Source organism: Falco biarmicus, chromosome 6 (assembly GCF_023638135.1).
Source record: "Falco biarmicus isolate bFalBia1 chromosome 6, bFalBia1.pri, whole genome shotgun sequence".
Taxonomy (NCBI): domain Eukaryota; kingdom Metazoa; phylum Chordata; class Aves; order Falconiformes; family Falconidae; genus Falco; species Falco biarmicus.
In genome coordinates, this window is record NC_079293.1 from 36,896,485 (window position 1) to 36,914,727 (window position 18,243).

An 18,243-nucleotide genomic window follows, 5' to 3' on the forward strand; every position below is an offset into this window, starting at 1 on the left:
AAGCTTTAAGCCCACACACAGGCAGGTATTACATCAGGTCAAATACACAAAGGGAGGAGGAAAGGTACCAGTAAAACACAGGTTACACTTGGAACTACACTTCTGGTAGCTGTACATAACTGGAATTCCTCACAATGGAAAAGGAAACAGTGCAGCACACAGGTAAAGACATTAAAAAAAAAGATGAGGAAACACATTTTCTTCTGTTCAGTTTTCCAAATAATGTATCTGGGGCATTAAGTAAATTTACTGATACACTTTATAGATCTTCCGCTTTTACATAACTGGTGAATAAATGTAAGGTCAAAAATACATCCGCTGGGTGTGTAAAATGCACATAACTGTTACAAAACAGGATGAGAGAAAAATAAGAGCTAGTATCGGGAGTACCTCTGAAATAACTGGGATCAAGTAAAACTAAGAACAAAAATCTGTTTTAAATCAACAGATGTTTGTGTTACAACCCAATTGAAAGAAACAGTTATGATCTTTCTATCACTATTGTTAATTATCTATTCATAAGAGTTCAAAATCTTATATTAATATATAACCAGCAGTCCTCCAAAACTGTGTCTGCAGGTAGTCACAGGCAGAATCAAAAAAGTTTGCAGAACTGATAGAACATTATAGAATAGTTCTGCTTGTTTTCTGATAGAATAATAAAAATCAAACCCCCCTAAAGACCAAGGATGTTTTAATACCTATTTCTTGCTCTGGCCATGCTTTTAGATTTTCTTCTTTCAAAACGTTCTTCATCTGAAGAGGTTGTATCACTGCTGTGAATGGCATGCTTCTTTCTCCTATTAAAGTGGCAAAATAAACATAAAACTCAGGCCTTTTTGCAGCAGAATGGCACATTCTAATTCTTCTACAAAAATGAAGTGGAAACAGCAAGTACAGTACGTTCATGTGTAAGATGCACGCAAATTTTTGTTTTACTAAGTAACAAAATAATCTGGAAGGGGAACAACATCTTTTACTGTCACAGGAATACCTGACTTCAACATGCACATTACTAGAACAGTAGATACGTGGTCCAGTCCATGTCACCTCAGCAAGTGTGACTGAGTATTCAATCAATAAATTACTGAAGCTCATCAGGCAGCAATTGCACTTAGGAAAGCTTCCAACCATTTCAGCCACCTCTAGTATCACAGAAATATCAAGATCTCCTTACTCAGTTTGATGTCTTCCTTTAAATATCATCTAAAAAATTATATTGAAAAAATCCCATACTTCCTAAAGCATAAGGGCTCTTTTTTATGAGGTCATTAATTCCGAACAGCAGGTTTCACAAAATACCAGTAACTGTAGCTTAATTTCTGATGTGAATCTGAATTATTATTCAAAGTCTGCATGAACCATTTATTTTAGGATGACAGTATTACAGAAAAATTAGAGAATGTACATTACATCTTCTGTACAAAATGGTACTCAAGTTTGAAAAAAGTCAGCACTTTTTTTGCAGGAAAAAGTTAGCTACTAGTAAAAATCCACGTATTTTTAGTGAATATAGTAAGCTACACCATTTGTCTGAACATGATAATGCACTGAGTAGCTGTTTTTTGCCAAAGGATAACACTGTCAATCAGTTTTACTGTTCAATAACCAAAATTAGATACATTTAAAAATATGTCAAAGAGAATATAATGCAATTAGGAAGAATTTTTATGACAGTGTCCTGACAAGAAGGGATAAAATGAGAGTGGAGCAATGAGCATGCTAAAACTGAAGGGATAATAGCTTTCATACTCTTTGTATCTTACTAACAAGTAGAAATCCTGAGATTATCCAAGAAAATGTCATTTGCACTTCAAGCCAAAAAGAAAAAAAGCTCTTCAAAATTATGTCTTTCTACTACAAAGAAATTGTAGAATCATAAGTTTCTATTATTTTATTTACTTCTCATATTTTCACTGTGCCATTAAATTAAGCAGTAAGAAAAGTGTTTCAGCTGACACTAGCATTCATTTACTTGAATTCTGTTCATGGACAGATTCTCTTTTTGAACTTTTGAGTAAGTTTATTTTTAAAAAAAAGTGTATTAAGCTCTGACCTCATCCATTTTGCTAAATAAAGTCAACTAACAGTTTCCAGAACAACCTGGTGTATTCCAGACTTCTTTGACACAAAAAGTAAGAGTCAAAAGTGATGCTAGGTAAATATTTTATTAAATTGTTAATGTTACTTGAATTAAATTTGAACTGGAAGGAAAAGAAACACACATTAGCCTGATTTGTTTATTTTTATAGAAAAAAAAGGGGGTATTTCTTAAATTGCTGGTTTGGATTTAAACACTAAATATATACACTTAGAGGAAAAGCTACAGTGTGCAATATGCAACTCCTGTCAGCACTTGCAGCACACCTGTTTCCATTTTCTTTATCACAAAGCCTCTACTGGTATCACAAATCACTATGAAATTCATTTTTATATGCTGATCAGGATCGGACCATGATACAATTCAAGACCCATGCACATGCGTGAATCAATTGCACTACTCAAGAATGTTTGGAAAAATCAAAAGCTAACAGAAACGTACTGAGGGAAAGCAAACAACTAGGTACCACAAGACTGACATTTACCTTATATGGCTTCTTCTTGCAGGAGATCTGTGAATATCGAACAGTGTATTTTCCCTCTTTTTTTGATGAGCTGGCACTGAGTAAGAGAAGTTACAGGTTTGTAACATCAATTATAAAAGAATTATAAACTAATCTAAATGCAATGCCAAAGTGCTAGATTATTGCTTTACCAATAATGTTATCACTGGTTTCTCTGAAAGCTCAAATTACAGAAAGAACTGGGGAGTGTGGAGGGAAATCAAACCTCTTATGCTTTATTTCACTACCACCATCCTTGGCTTGACACAGTCATGGGAATTTCACCCTCAGCCTCCTCAAATCATCACAGCTATGGCTATCATGGCACTGAAAGTAATTCATCCAGGACACCAGCTTTTTAGTTTATTTGCAGGAAATGAAACTCCATACAGAAACCTCTTCACAGCTGATAATACAGGATGTCTTGAAATTTCTCCTAACAAATAAACCGCAGTACTTCTCTATCAGAGCTTAATTTCCCAGTAGCCTTAAGACATAGTACACTGCATACACTATGTAGCGTAAACCAAATACACACAGAATACTTTATTTTAAACAGAAGTATTAAAATGTTCAAAATCAAAAGACACTATGCTGAAACCTATATGGATCCCTGACAGCATGTCCCATAAGGAAGGGTTAAGGACATGGGGTTTGTCTAGCTTGGAGAATAGGAGCGACCTCACTGCTCCCTACAGCTTCCTGAAGGGGCAAATGGAGAGGGAGCTGCTCAGCTCTTCTCCTGGGATAAAGTGACAGAATGTATGGAAATGGTTCAAAGCTGTAACAGGGCAAATTCAAACATAACGTTACGAAGCATTTCTTTACCGAGACAGTGGTCAAACACTGCAACAGGCTTCCTAGAAAGGTGGTTGCTGCCCCAAGCCTGTCAGTGTTTAAGAGGCATTTGGAAAATGCTCTTATAAACATACTTTAACTTTGGGGCTGCCCTGAAGTGGTCAGGCAGTTGGACTAGATGATCCTTGTCAGTCCCTTTCAAGTGAACTACTCTCTTCTAAATTTCTCACCTAGGCAACATGCAGTAACTGCGGCTATGCAATTTATCTACCGTTATGAATTAGGCTTACCACTCAAGAAGAGATGCAGGCATAACGGTAACTATTTTTCTTATGTAATTACCTAACTTTTTAGGCTACTTTCTGAATTCCACTTCTGTCAACTATTTCTTCACCTAAACCCGTTCACCTCCAACCCTGAGCTGAGCACATGGCAGTACTTGCAAAGTTTGAGGCGGCAGCACGCACCAGCGATGCCACTACCACTGACTGACAAACTGACAGATTGTGTCTCAGTAGTCCTGTTCACATGGCAAACAAAAACAGGCAAGATGGAAGTCACAAAGTGCTCCATGGGAATCTTATCAAGGATGAGGATTAGTCATCCAACTTTTCCCTTCCCACACCTCCTGTGGTACTCCGGGAGGTCAGCAGAGCAGAACTGCATGAACACTGCCTAGTTCCTCACCTATTGGAGGGGCCTGGTATCTTTCAACAGTTTTCCTCTGTCTGAGATTATATGGTCGATCATTTTCTTCTCCCTCAGCTTCTTCTGCTTCTATATCTCCATCTTCTTCCTGAGACTCTGTTGAGGGGGAAAAATACTTTCAGAACACTTCTACTTAATGCCAGAGCCATCTTCATCCTAAAAATTCATAATTTAATGGCCACTGAGAATTATTCCCCTCTTAACACTAAATGCCAAATCACTGGAAATCTGAAGACCAAGATAAATTTACAGCACACTGTCAAACTTCCTTCTAGTTTGCCACAGAAAGTTCTGGGAAAGCAACAGTAAGAAAACAAATGCAGTAAAATCAGTTTTCATTGTAAAGTACTTCAAGTATCACTTCTATCCACTAGCTTTTTCCTTCAATAATTATCCTTCAAATTAAGAATAATGCCTTTATTCTCTTTTCCCACAGGAGCCTCAGAAAAATATCTGACCCAGCATGAAAATATGTACAACTTTACAATTCACAGCATCATTTTTACACAAAGCAAATAAACCAAAGGTACCACCTAGGTCCATCTATTAACAGGATCAGAATTTCCACCCATGAATCTCAGATTTAAGACTGCATTCTTATTATTTGGGACAGACCACACCTCTTACACCAGCTTCAGTTCAAAATCAAGACATGCTACATTGAACCGTCTGGATTCCTGAAAGGGAAGTCTAATTTCTTAAGGAAGCCAAGCATGCTGTTGATCATGCCATGTTAGCCACAATCCCTTCTTTCACAATACCTTTAGAACCCACTGGCCAGGTTCATCCATATTTTTAAAGGAAGGTAGAATTTCTAATACAGTTGTGTGCCTACAAGCCTCCTAAAATTTGGTGGATGTATAGAAATCAGAGACTTTAATTAATACCTTTCCCAAAGGAAGGATGCAGAACTATTACATATTCTTTCTGGTAATGGCTACCCAGCATATGAAAAATAGTGAGCCAGTTAGAACATGCATTGTTGTAAACGACATGCATCACATCCTGGCTTCCACCAGAGGATTGTTACAGGGAATACAAGGAAAGCTACAATTACTTAGCACTGCAGAAAACAGGAGTAATGGAACATAGTATAGAAACATTTAGAAAACGGGCTTCAGTCTACTATTTTCAGATAAGCTTCCTTTTGTTTAAACAAAACTATGCAGCGATCCCTAAAACTTCTCTTCCTAAAGAGGAGGAATCCTTCTGTGTGTACTTATTTTCAGCAGTCTTGTTAACTGATGAATTTAATAACTCAAAATTCAGATCCAAACCCAGACTATTTTCTGTAGTGCAATAAATGGCTAACTTATGTTGAGGAGAACTTCATTTTATAAATATTTCAGACAAACCCTTAAAATTCTTGACAACACGTACCTTCTTCTTCCCCTTCTGTGGACACTTCATGGTGGTTCTGAATTCCATAGCTATTTCTCCTCAGTGATTTCCTCCTCCTTTTCACTCGAGAATACATATCCATGTTTTCCTGGAATAAAATTCACATACAGTCCCATCAGTACTGTCCCATGTCATTCACACTGTTAGCCCACAGTTTAGTAAGTTTAATACGCCACACAATCTCTAGATCCCAAGTCTTTTTTCCAACAGAGCCCTCCACAGGTAGACTACAAAAGCAGTCTCATTTAACAGGTGGTAAAACTAGTCTCTCAGCACCTACTTCACCTAACACGTAATTAACATCAGTATCAAACTGCTTTAGGGAACAAAGCAGATGATAGTCCTGGTCCTGTTTTCAGACTACCAGAGCGTACTTCAAACCAAAGGAGAACTACCACAGTACATCATGACAGCATGGCAGACAATTCATCACAAAGAAAACATGATTTAGTATAGATCCATGAATTTTGTTCTGAATTTGAATTTAGCAAGGTTTTTTGTGTTATCCACTGAAGAGGATGTGAAACCTTTTGACAGAGCTACAGACAAATGTATAGAGATTGCAAAAACAAGCACGCTTCCCCTTGATATTACCTTTATCCAAGATCTAAGACACTTCGCACTTACAAATTCTGTATCTGTCCACATCCGTAGCCGTTCTACTTCCCCAGACCGCCTGTTTCTCCTGATGTTAATATTATCCATTTCCTGTAGGACAGCTTCAGCAGTACTAAAATATATGCAACAGTTAACACACAAAAAATCAGTCTTAAAATAGTAGATATGTACAACTTTTTAGACAGCATCCAACAACTTAATGTATCTAATTCTATGCTCTGTTATGGTTATTCCAAGGTCTACAGGCAACTAAATATACAAATTAATTAAAACCTGAATATTTTAGGATAACTACTTAATATCAATTAACTATAACACCAACCATAATAAAGGAAACTGAAATATTAACCCAAAGTATATAAACTAAGGAATATGCAAAAGAAATGCTGATGCCATTAAAATTCAGGGTTCAAATTAGGCTGTAGCATTTAAAAAAAAATTCTCAGTTTAAACTGCAGCACACAAATTTTTAACTGCTTAGGTGTCAGATAAGGTTAAGTTTACAGAATAAAAAAGTAAAGCTTTTTACCTAGGTAATTAAAATACTGGGAAAGCAATTAATGCCTCCACCCCGTAAGCTTTGCAGCTTCTTACCCTGGCCATAGAAAGACACTAATACATAAAGGATTTATTTTTTTTAACTTTAAATCAGTAACACCTAGAATTTCATCATTCATTATTTGACCTCACTGCTCTACCGTTTCTCAACTACTATTTAATTAGTCTACATTTTCATTATCTGAGGTATTTGTAAACAGCTGTCCAAACAATGGTGGTGTATAAATAATAACCTTGACCAAGATGCTTCATTACTAAGGAAGAAAACAACAGAGTATTAGCCAGGCCAAGTCAATTATTTGGCCACCTGTCCTGAACAGCAAGTTACTGCTCTCTATGGTCATTATGGTAGATTTCCACTGGAATTCTACTATAATTGCACAATAACTGTAAGGAGGCAGAAACTTTCATTTCCTTCCTTTCAAGCTGTTTAGAAGTACATCTAAAGGGTGAAATCCTGCCTAGAAAGAAGTCAATGGAAGTTCTGGAGACAGAAGTCAGTGAAGTCAAGATTTCATCATGAACACCCCTCTGAGTTTTAAAAATTTTTTCTAAAATATCTGTGATGTGTCACACAACCCACTTCAGGTAAAATCATGCCACAGTTTGCTATTGAAGAAACCAGGGTTGGAGGAGACCTGGAAAAGCCCACCTGCTCTGCCAGGTAAGAAAAAACTACACAATACCTAAATCATTCCTGACAGACATTTGTCTAACCTGTTCTTAAAAATCTCCTATGACTATGGGACATGCTGTTATCAGTGTAAGTTCATATATTGACTTCAGTACCATGATCTTATCAAACTACAAAATTCATGGCAGACTTTTTCCTATTGTTGATGAGGAGAGGGAGATTTAACTGCAACTAGAAAAATAAATGTAACAATATAAATCTGAAAACTGATACCAAGTAGTTACTGTGTAAATTGAAAAAGAAAATTAATTCAATAAAAGATTCAACATAATACATTTAACAATAAAGATCATACTTGGCAATTAAATGTTTATGTTTAAATCATTTTCCAAGCACTAGAGCAAGCAGTCTCTCACAGATATGACTATTAAAACCCATTTTACAGGTGGGAAAATTGAGACATATTAAGTGACCTGCCCAGGGCCACACAGAAATAACATTTCAAGAAAAGTATTTCTGGCTCCCATTCCTATGCTCAGACCAGACCGTGCCTCCCTCCCTGACCTACTTTGTCTGCACAGTAAATGTCAAAAAGTGACACCCACCCTATGTGAATTACTAACAAATGGTAAAAAACAACAACAAAAAAAGCTACAAACTTTTGATATTTTATGATCAAAATCATACAAGCAAAATCTGGAAAGCTTCCAAGTATTGTTGCTAATCACCAATTTAAATCACATTCAGGGTATCGCTACATAAACAGGTTCCTATGAAACAAACTAGGGTGGGGATTTACAGTATGTCAGCTCTCTGCAGTAACTGCCAACATACAGAGTTTTATTCAGGTGTAAACAGAGTAGCTTACTCCTCAATGAAAAGTCTGGCAAGCTGCTTTGCATTTTAGAGCATGGATAACATTGGCAGTTACAGCACAGGACCCAGCCTGTAACTCAAACCACAACCTAGCTTGCCTCAACGCTAATACATTCCCACAGTAAAACACAGATGGCACTGGAAGACAGGGTTTTCTAACTTTTTAGAAAAATCATTAAGATGCTTTGTGAATACAACCGAAGTATCCCCACATACCTGTTTACTAGCTGATCAAACAATAAACTCTGATTCAAAGTTTCAAATCTGTTTTTCCTGGACCGACAACTTTTTCTGACTTCTATATCTCCGTTTATGCAAGCATGGTCCCCATCTCCCTTTTTTTCCCCTCGAAGGGGATGGCTTTTGAGAGCTAAGAGAAATTTGTATTACTACTTCAAAATGCAGGAAACAACACTTTCACAAACAAGAATTAATAAGAGAATACTTAGCAAGGATAATAAACCAAAAGTTATGGAGCACAGTATGAGCACCCTTATATTCACTAAAGAAATGTCTTTTTAAATTTCATATAAAGTTAATTTACAAGCTATTTCTTCAGACTTGAGTTTGTTTCCTTGTATAATAATCTTATTTTATGATGAAAATTTGGCATTCAAATATCCATTCAATATTTTTAAGTTAACATCAATACTAAAACGTACACTTGACCCACAGTTTCAATTCTTCAGTCTTTCAAATACAGTATTAAAAGGTCAGATACAACGCATTGATTTCACAAGCAAATCTGTATCAGCTACTCTGCACAGTGCCAAAAAGAGATCCCACTCCTGATTGTTCCTTAGGCACAATAAATAATAAAAATACCAAATATGCTTAATGGATTAACACTTACATAGAGTCAACACAGAACTAAACAAGACAGAATTGATGAAAAAGGGACACAAAAGACAAAGTGGTTTTAGCTGAGATATGCGATGGGATGGCGAGGTTGTAAGGTACAAGCATATAGGAAAATTGTTCAAGGTAGCAGGAGCTGCAGACAAGGCAGGTCTCTCTAAAGCAATAGTTAAGTAATGTTAAGAACCACTGAAGGCCAAATTTTAAAATAGCAAAGAGAGTAAGTAAATTAAAGAGACCAGCTGGGAGAGGAAGGCCAAAATTAGTTTGTAACAGTAAATTTAGGAATTAAGGAAAACATCGAGATCATGGCCAAGAGGTCTGAATTGAGAAGAGAAATGGAATTTCATCTAAGAATGTTCCCCATGTCCACAGAGAGCATCCAAGATGTTGACAGAAGAAAACTGAGCCAAAACCAGTAACTCTTCTGGTCAAAATGGTCAGAGTAATCAGTAAAGTTATCAAAAATATATGCAACTGAAAACCATTGACATAAAATTGTTAAATATAAAAGTAGTTACAAAAAGGTCCACTGTAATATACTTACATAAGCTACGTCCATTTGGTAGTGTAGCACCAGGCTGAGAAGTTAACCTAGGAAACCATCATGTTAGACACGCAAGTAACACTGCCTCCCCAGCCAAGCGGAAGCAGCACTGAGAAACTACAACTTTTAAGCACAGAACATTCCACAATACACTGTAACTTCAGAACCTGTGCGACAGGCAGCCTCTGCAGATTTTGCTTCATGTCCAACATTGGAATAAGGACAAAACTGCCAAGTATCAATTATATAAATCCCCGCCAATTATCCGAACATCTTTTTATCAAACCTTCCATGTTCTCTCATGCCATGTCCTACTGTTATCTCTCTCCTTAAGTTTCAGAACAGGAACTCGATACAGCTATTCAAAGGCAATTAGCATTCAAACACTTTGAATAAACTAGTAAAAGCAACAAAACTTTTGGGAAACACCTTAGCAATTTCAAGATCACTATTAGGCCCAGCGCTTTAGATTTTTGCAGAAAACAACCATCAGATGCAAAGACATGTCACAGTGGGTTCTACAGGAGCAGCAATATGAGTTTCAGTCTCCTGGCCAAATTTCATTTGACACAAGGATTTAAATTCTCCCAGCCATATTAAATATTTTTTTTTATTTCTTTGCATTTCTTTTATTTCTTTGCATTTCTAATAGGTACAGTACAAATCTAGACTTACAAACAAAAGAAATAGAAGCTGCACGACTTCTGATATATTTCTAGATGACCATGCCACATAATATGCTATTTTTAATTTACTGTGTTTGAGAAGGGAAAACCAAACAAAAAATAGATCTACTTTAAGATTTAAAACCACAGTTTTTAAATATACTTCATCCTAACAGATGACAGCCCAGTAGTGAATTACAGTCATTCTTCCACACAAAGCACTACAAGAACGATTTTGATTTGTACATAAACATGAAATACATATCCACAAAAATTCAGTATTAACTGAAAGTTCATGGCCTGGGAATATACTGTCTACACTATCTCATAATTACTTGTAATCACATGAAGAACCTTATGAACATAAGAATGCTTTGTAAAATATTATTAATCAGTTTTAAATGAAACAAATTACTTCTATTTTGAGTTATAAAAATGTGGCAGGATTGAGGCCGTATTTAATAAAATACAGTAATTTACTTGAGTACTTACAACCAAACAGGGAAGAGAGGCTGAAAACAACCATGGAAGGAAACTTGACCATTATCTATTCCCTAAAGATAGTAATAATGGTTTCCTAATTAAAATGTCATGTCCACTTACAGCTTGAGTACATAAAAATACCAATTAAGTCACTAAATTTGGATGTACCAAGCATCTAGAATTCAGACTGCATCTCAAATAAAATTACTTTCCATTTTTGCACAAGTATGCATAGAAAGGAAACAAGAGATGAGAGGATTGATGTAACCCACATTCTTGGAATCTTAACTAAAAGAAAATTGTATGAAAATGACACACTTCAAAAGAATAGTCTTGAGCGCAAACTACAGCTCACTGCAGAAATAGCATAAACAGGTTAGCAAGATAGGAAAAATTGGTAGGACTTCGTTTTGCTTTTGGCACCAAGTTACCTGGACTGTCCAGTTGAGATGCTCCATTCCTCGCGCTGCCCAGTACTGCGTGATTTTGATTTGTCTTTGCACACAGGATCAGCATGTTTTGAGGTACGTTTGGCGGGAGGAGATATGTGGCTATCACTCAAACTAGCATCACTACCTTCATCTTTCTGAAAAGAAAAAAAGCATCAGACAAAACTTAATTGGCCCATTTGTAATATCCTTACAGAAAAAGAGGAAACTTAAGCTTCGTAAAAGGGAAGTCTCTATCAAATTTAGTAACCAGCTTGTGTGAAACATTAGAAACATTCATTCTGAAAACATTACTGGAAACTACAATAATATTTAATTTTAAATACTAAAACTTTTCTGTAATATTTTACATTTTTGAACAAGCACTGTTTCTCTAACCCACTGCATTTTGTACATTATACGTGACACTGCTACTCTTAACCTACATGCAAAAGAACTAATAGTACATTAAAGAGAAAAAAGGGCTGAGGAAAATTAAGATACTTGGAAACACTGCATGAATTTATTGTACTGACATTATCTTTGTCTCTAAAATGCTTAAAAGACCACATTATGCTCTTTCTTCTTTGGAAGAGTTTTGCGATAGCGTGTTCTCTTCTTTAGACAACCAAACACACAGCCAGGAGCAACTGAAAGTAGACTTTACACCTTTACAGCACTTTTTGTCTAATGTGTTCATTAACAGCATTAAACACACTAACAACATCAGTCTTAACACCTTAAGAAGCACCTAAACACTACTGGGGGGGGGGGGGGGGGGGGGGGGGGGGGCGTGTCTGTTGCACTTCTCAGAGGTAATGCAGACAGAAACTTAAAAGATTCTTTTTTTCATACATTTCATACATATTAGATTCCTTTCATACATAAAAAAAGCAAAGGATCACTTCAAAACTGCGTGTAAGAAGCAGACAGACAACAAATTTGGGAGGATCTGCTTCTGCTAAGGTGAACTACAAAAACAAAATCAAGATTCTATAAAACACAAATTTTAGCTCATAGAAACAGTCTTGATTAAAAAAAACTAAGCAGCCTTTCTTGCAACAACAAAATAACCAGTTTCTGAATATTAAGGTCCAGGAATTGAGGAATTGTCAGTGAGCATTCCAACTATGAACAAAAGGTAATTTTACTTCTACAGAAGGAGATGAGCAGGGAAGTCCCATTTGTTCATCAGGCTTATTAAAAACAACAACCTGATATGTACTCCAGATCATTCAACATCATAATGTCTCACATATTCAAGACAATTAAAAAAGAAAAAAAAGAAAAAAAAAAAAAGGCATTTTCCTGAAGAGACTATCCCAAGCACAGTATTTGGAAAGTGGTAAAGCCTAAAGAAATCCAAACGCACACGTCCAGTTCAGCAAGACAGCTCAGCACCACGGAACCCAGGGATCAACCCGTGAGCTCCCTTGCCTGCTTACACAGCACCACTCCAACCTCCTCTGATCTCCTGCTGTTTCTCTGACCCTCCCATAACCAAATTACTTCACTAAAGCTCCAAAAGTTTGCTTCCCTTCTGCTAGAGTAGCTTCCTACCTGGTTAGTGAGCTGAATCATTTCACTGAGGGATCAGACAAGTACAAAGGATACCGTAAGAAAACAAACCACGGTAAACAAAAACAAAAAAAAAAACAAAACAAAGGTAAAGACGGGACCACTGTCTGCAGAACAGAAAGCTGTCAGTGAAATTGGTTGTCCACATCACGCCTTAACATTCTGTCCCCCAGTATATATTTTTAACAAATATTAACTCATATTAAGTACTTATAATACTACTAATAAAAATTATATTCATTATGATAGTATTATTTACTGATTATATGCAATTTTCATTTAGACTATAAATACTTGTGAATACTTTTGATAATACCAAAAAATACTAAATACAAAACCTAGTATTAAATGCTAACCAGCCTATGTTCACATCTCATTTTAAAAGTAGTTTTAACTTTGGAAATTTTTAGCCTGTCAAGGTAAATCCAAGGAAAGAAAGATGTCTATATCACGTTCAGTCTTAGAACTCATTTAACCCCAATCAAAAACCAAAACCAAACCCACACTTTTTTCTTCAACATTACTGCCCTTCTTCAGGAAGTACACCAATGTAACCCGAAATAGTATCTATACTAGATCACAATTAAAACTTTAAATTAGATGAAGCAGAATTTGGGATCTAAAACTAAGGCTTAGTCAAAGCGGTAACAGAGGTTAACTGCCACCGTTCCTAAATACACAACACCTGCACCTCGCATAGCACAGTAAAACACACCCAGCTGTTTTCCATAACACTCTGCAACTACAGAATACCAACCTTTCACAAAAATTTAATAGTGTACATACTCACTTCTGAATACTGTAAGCGTTTCTGTATGTACTTTTTGCTTTCATCAGCCATGTTTGTTTGTGGACTTGAAATGCATCATGGCTAAGCCAACGTTATTAACTATTTTCTGAAACTACAAGAGCTACCCTGTGTGGAGTTTCAAGGTAAGCCACAGAACCAGTTTTAAACCGGCTAGGCGAGACAGAGAAAATGAAACTAAGGAAGAGAAACAAGCATGTAATGAAGCTTTACAAGGGCTAACATTAAAGCTACTTTGTGAGCAATGAAATTCACAATGCATAGGTTCCTACACTCCATCTCTGCCCCTTCCTGTGCAAAAATTCTAACTCCTCCCAGGTCTCCTACGACCACCTTCCCTCCAGTTCCCTGCCTCTGGCCCCAAGTCTCAAAATTAGCTAGTATTCCTCATTTGTCCTGCCAATTTATTGGTGAAACGCACAGTGATGTAGTTACTTCTGAGCCTCATGCATACCAACTGGCCGGCTGGCAGGTAAAACAAAATATTAGCAATTAACCTGAAGACGAAATCTGCTGCTTCACGTCTCCCTGTGCCACTGAGTTACCAATATTCACAAAATTCATAAAAGCTGAGTATCTTTGAGATCTCTAATACTATCAAATGAACAGATACCAGCCAACAGCTTCAAAAAACTGGAAGAGCAGGCTAACCGTCAATGTGACCACATCAGTGCAGTTGCCTAAGGAACTAGACTAGCAATGAAGGGGTTTACTTAACGAGGCAATGATTTCTGGTTGTTCTTTGTTTAGGATAGTATTTTCAGCTAAGCCTCATTTATCTGCATATTAACGCTACACAGTAACTTAGCAAGTACAAAGCAAGTCTAAATTTTAAGATAGTTAAGCCCAAATACTAACTTGTTAGGACACCTGCTGTAGAAGATGCACTAACATACAAAATGTTTTACCATGAAGTAGTGACAAAACTACTACAATGAGAAATCACTGACATTTTAAATATATTAATAAGAATCCATGCTCCATTTTCCAGTTTACCACCTTAAAAATTCAAGCTCTAGGGAATCAAATCACACCTAGACTGCCATCCAGAACTTTCACCTATCTATAGTAAAATAAGGAGATGGAGCTTTCATTACACTCAACAGATTAGTCAAATTGGGATATGCTAGAACAAGGAAAGAAATTAATTCCAATTTGAGAAGCCTTTACAGAGAGCAGTCTATCCACCACTTCCTCCCATTTATAGCAAAAGAGGTCTAACAATTCCACTGCACCCAACTTGCTCCCTCAAGTAACTGGGTCTCAAACCATTTATACCTTTAAATGATTAAAAACAGTACTTCAGCTTCAGGCCAGAAACTTATTACTTAACAGTATGCATCAAGAAAATGTTCTGGGACTAGAAAGAGAAATGTACAATACAAGAATCAAACTTTAAAATTAAGAAATTAATAATGCAATTGCAGAAGCAGGAACCAACGTGCTGAACTCAAAAGCTTCTAATGAAACATGGGCACTGGAGCAAACACACTCACATGCTGAGAGAATGCAGAGAATACAAATTAATAAAATCTTAACCATGTCAGAAATAGCCTGAAAGCATACCAAAGCCACAAAGAAAAAGCAAGCATAGAAGAATAAAAAAATCAAGTTTACACAGCGTCAGGAAGTACAAAAGAGGTAAACAAAATTTAACACAACTGTATTGATCTAACAGAAATGAGAGACCCACCGAACTCCAGCTGTGATGCAGAACAGCCAGAACCCAGCACAGCTGCTTACGGAAAACGCTCGCACTAATAATGTGTAAGGGAATAACTGGAGTTAACAAGATACCATCCGTGGTCCAGACTGGCAAAACATAGTCTTCATTATCTTTGGATTCCAGAGTAAAATGGCATGTGACAGCTGCATGCACACTGCCAATTAGCTGTTGAGCTTAGACTCAACAGCCAGAGTCTTGCAGAGGTAGTGGGGCAAACTCTGGTAACACACCTTCACCGAAGGCAGTTGAATGACAGTAGCAATAAATCTAGAAACATATCTACAACGAGTAAGTAAATAAAGCAATAAAATAAATACAGCTGGATACTTATCTGTTTTCTCTACTTTGCATGAAAAGGAGAAAGATGGAAAAAATGTTTATTATAAAACGCTCATTCACGAACAAGCCACAAAAACAATGATACACAATATCATCTGTAGTCTCTTCCCTATCCATCCCTAAATTTCAAAAAAATAGTTTGATAGGAACACAGCTTTACGTATTTAGAGACAAGTCCTTATGTTCTGAAAGAACGCAAATTAGAAATCAGTGAATAAAACTGACTTCTTCGTTCTCAATCTATCCTCTTAGGAAAAAAGGGACTACACAGATAAAGTCTTTCAGCATAACTGAAGGACACACATACCAAGGGAGACCTCATCGACAAGGGTTTGCCTTCACAGAGACCAGCTAGCTAAAGCACAATAACTGATTAATTTTCAAGTCAAAATACAAAGACTACATCTAGCATATTGAAAGATGGGGAGTGGGGGGGTGGGAGTGTTTCTTCTGCTTTTTAAGTTGAATCTCCTGGCCAAGAGAATATCCAAAGAACTCCTTGCTGCACTGCTGGTCTGAACATCTCAAAATAACCATAATCCAGCAGTCTGGTAATACAGGATGAGTATGAACCATCTCTACACCCCTGTCATCTCCAAGTACGTCAATGCAAAGTTCATCGAGTTTTTGAGTAAGGGATGACAATGACATTCAAACCACAACCAGATCCTGCAGTTTGTGAAGAAGACTCCACCTGGTTTGCCATAGGTTCAGCTGTATTAAAACACAGGTATGCAGACATTAGTATTTTAAGTTTTCCACCATGGTCAAACTTGCTCTCCTTGCCACACATTTTGTGGGTCACACCCTTCTTCTGAGTAACTGCCACTCCCTGAAAGTTATCATGATTGCTCATACAACTTCACAACACAGACATGAAACTTTACAACCTAATGTTTTAAACCTTTCAGCATCTATGTTTTTCTCTTTTATATGACCTCTTCCAACATCTAAGACACAAAGTTAGACACAATGACATTCAATCTTCAAATGATCAATACTATTCCTCCGCATTTTGTTGAAAGCACAAATTATTTTAGATTTTCTTTTTGCCCCATTGAACAAGCACAAGACACCCTGAAATTTACTTTTGTCTTAACAATAACAATATAAACATTTTCAAGAAATCTGTTTCAGCTACAGGCTTTCAAAAACCTCTACTTTAACTATAGTTAATTTTTATCTTCTGATATTTTCCTCTTTTTTCCTAACTTTTTCATCTCTGCTTGACTCTCTGAAAAGAAAACAGTGACTGCAGACATCTCTCAGTCTTACTAACTTCAGAAAAACTGAATCCAGGTTCTCTAGTTATTTCTAACATAATTTAAAATCTATCTTGTGAACAACAACACATCTTCTCAGATGTTCCAGAATATTAATAACCTGGATTCATATTTCAAAAGTATGCATGAAAAAAATCAGATCTACTTTTTCCCCTATCAGTTCATGCCAAGTTCTTGTGGAAATGGGCTATCCATTAAAAGAAATAAAATGCATACTTGGGGATATTTAATGCATTTAATAAACATTTTTATCCTAATGGTATAAAAGTTGACTTTCCAAATAAAACTTGTATTCATGAACAAAGTGTGATTGTGTCCCCAGTGTACCAGTTGGTTAAGCTGATCACTCATCTTTGCCCTCAGATAACTACTCAGTTAACAACTAACTTGCTGCTACTGTGTTTAATCAAAAACGTCATTTCAAACATATCAACAAAATACACCAAAATCACTGTTTGTCCAGTGATTCTGGATAAGCCACTTGCTCGCTTGTGTATCAGTTTCTGCTAAAGTAAAAAACATGGATTAAAACATTTAATTTCTACAAATGTATCTCATTAAATGTCTACTGTAAAATCTACTGATGTAAGTTAGGTAAGAGCTAGGTATCCTTCCTAATGCATTTTTGGGCTAGGCATAAAAAAAATCAAAAGGCTTCGCAATCTCTTTAAGATATTTTTAGTTTTCCTCTTATTTCATTCAAAGTTCTAGTAACTAGATGAAACAAATTTTCTACCATGACTGATGTCATCTGACCAGAATCTAGTAAATCCCTTCAAATCCTGTTTCAATTTATTTTTTTCAAGTTTGCCACTTCGCTTTATAGCATCTTCACCAACAAAAAGGACTAAAACTGTCCTTATGCTCAGCACAAATTTTCAGTAGCTAAAACACTGTCATCCGTGTGCTCAAACTGGGGACCACACCTTGCCTTACACATCTGCACCGTTTCCTAATTTCAGGATGACACACTGCACTACCCACTCTCTCCAGCACCAACACATCCTCACAAGCTCCTCTCCCCTCCCCACTCCGACCCACATTTTCCTGGCAAATGCCCACAACCCCTCTTCTATGGCAGGACTGACAACCTGCTCGGGGGGAAAAGGCAAGACCTGATGCACTTGTCTGGGGAAAGAAGGTAACCATGACTCAACCTGAGGTCACAGCAGGCTGTACTCATGTCTGACACTACGTACTGCTGCACCCTAATCATCTACCTTTGTGTCCTAAAAATTCAGTGTGTACGCTGCTTGTGCTGTCAAACGACAAGAAGCTGGCGGGGGGGGGTGTGTGGAATTTATTTGGATTAAAGCACATTAACTACCTTAC

At 36.7% G+C, this 18,243-nt stretch overlaps 1 protein-coding gene across 4 annotated transcripts in view; it reads right to left on the minus strand.

Moving 5' to 3' along the window:
• Nucleotides 1-18,243, minus strand: part of ATAD2B (ATPase family AAA domain containing 2B) — a 77,858-nt gene that overhangs the window by 51,086 nt on the left and 8,529 nt on the right. For 3 of the 4 annotated variants that reach the window (XM_056343034.1, XM_056343035.1, XM_056343033.1), the window contains exons 2-9: nucleotides 11,181-11,335; nucleotides 9,602-9,648; nucleotides 8,413-8,566; nucleotides 6,138-6,240; nucleotides 5,490-5,598; nucleotides 4,089-4,205; nucleotides 2,586-2,661; nucleotides 702-800 (exon numbers count right to left, since the gene is read on the minus strand). In XM_056343034.1, coding sequence (XP_056199009.1) covers nucleotides 702-800; nucleotides 2,586-2,661; nucleotides 4,089-4,205; nucleotides 5,490-5,598; nucleotides 6,138-6,240; nucleotides 8,413-8,566; nucleotides 9,602-9,648; nucleotides 11,181-11,335 — 860 coding nt within the window. Of the gene's footprint in view, nucleotides 1-701; nucleotides 801-2,585; nucleotides 2,662-4,088; nucleotides 4,206-5,489; nucleotides 5,599-6,137; nucleotides 6,241-8,412; nucleotides 8,567-9,601; nucleotides 9,649-11,180; nucleotides 11,336-15,256; nucleotides 15,326-18,243 lie in introns of those variants that run through there. The other variant, XM_056343036.1, reaches the window with a different exon arrangement.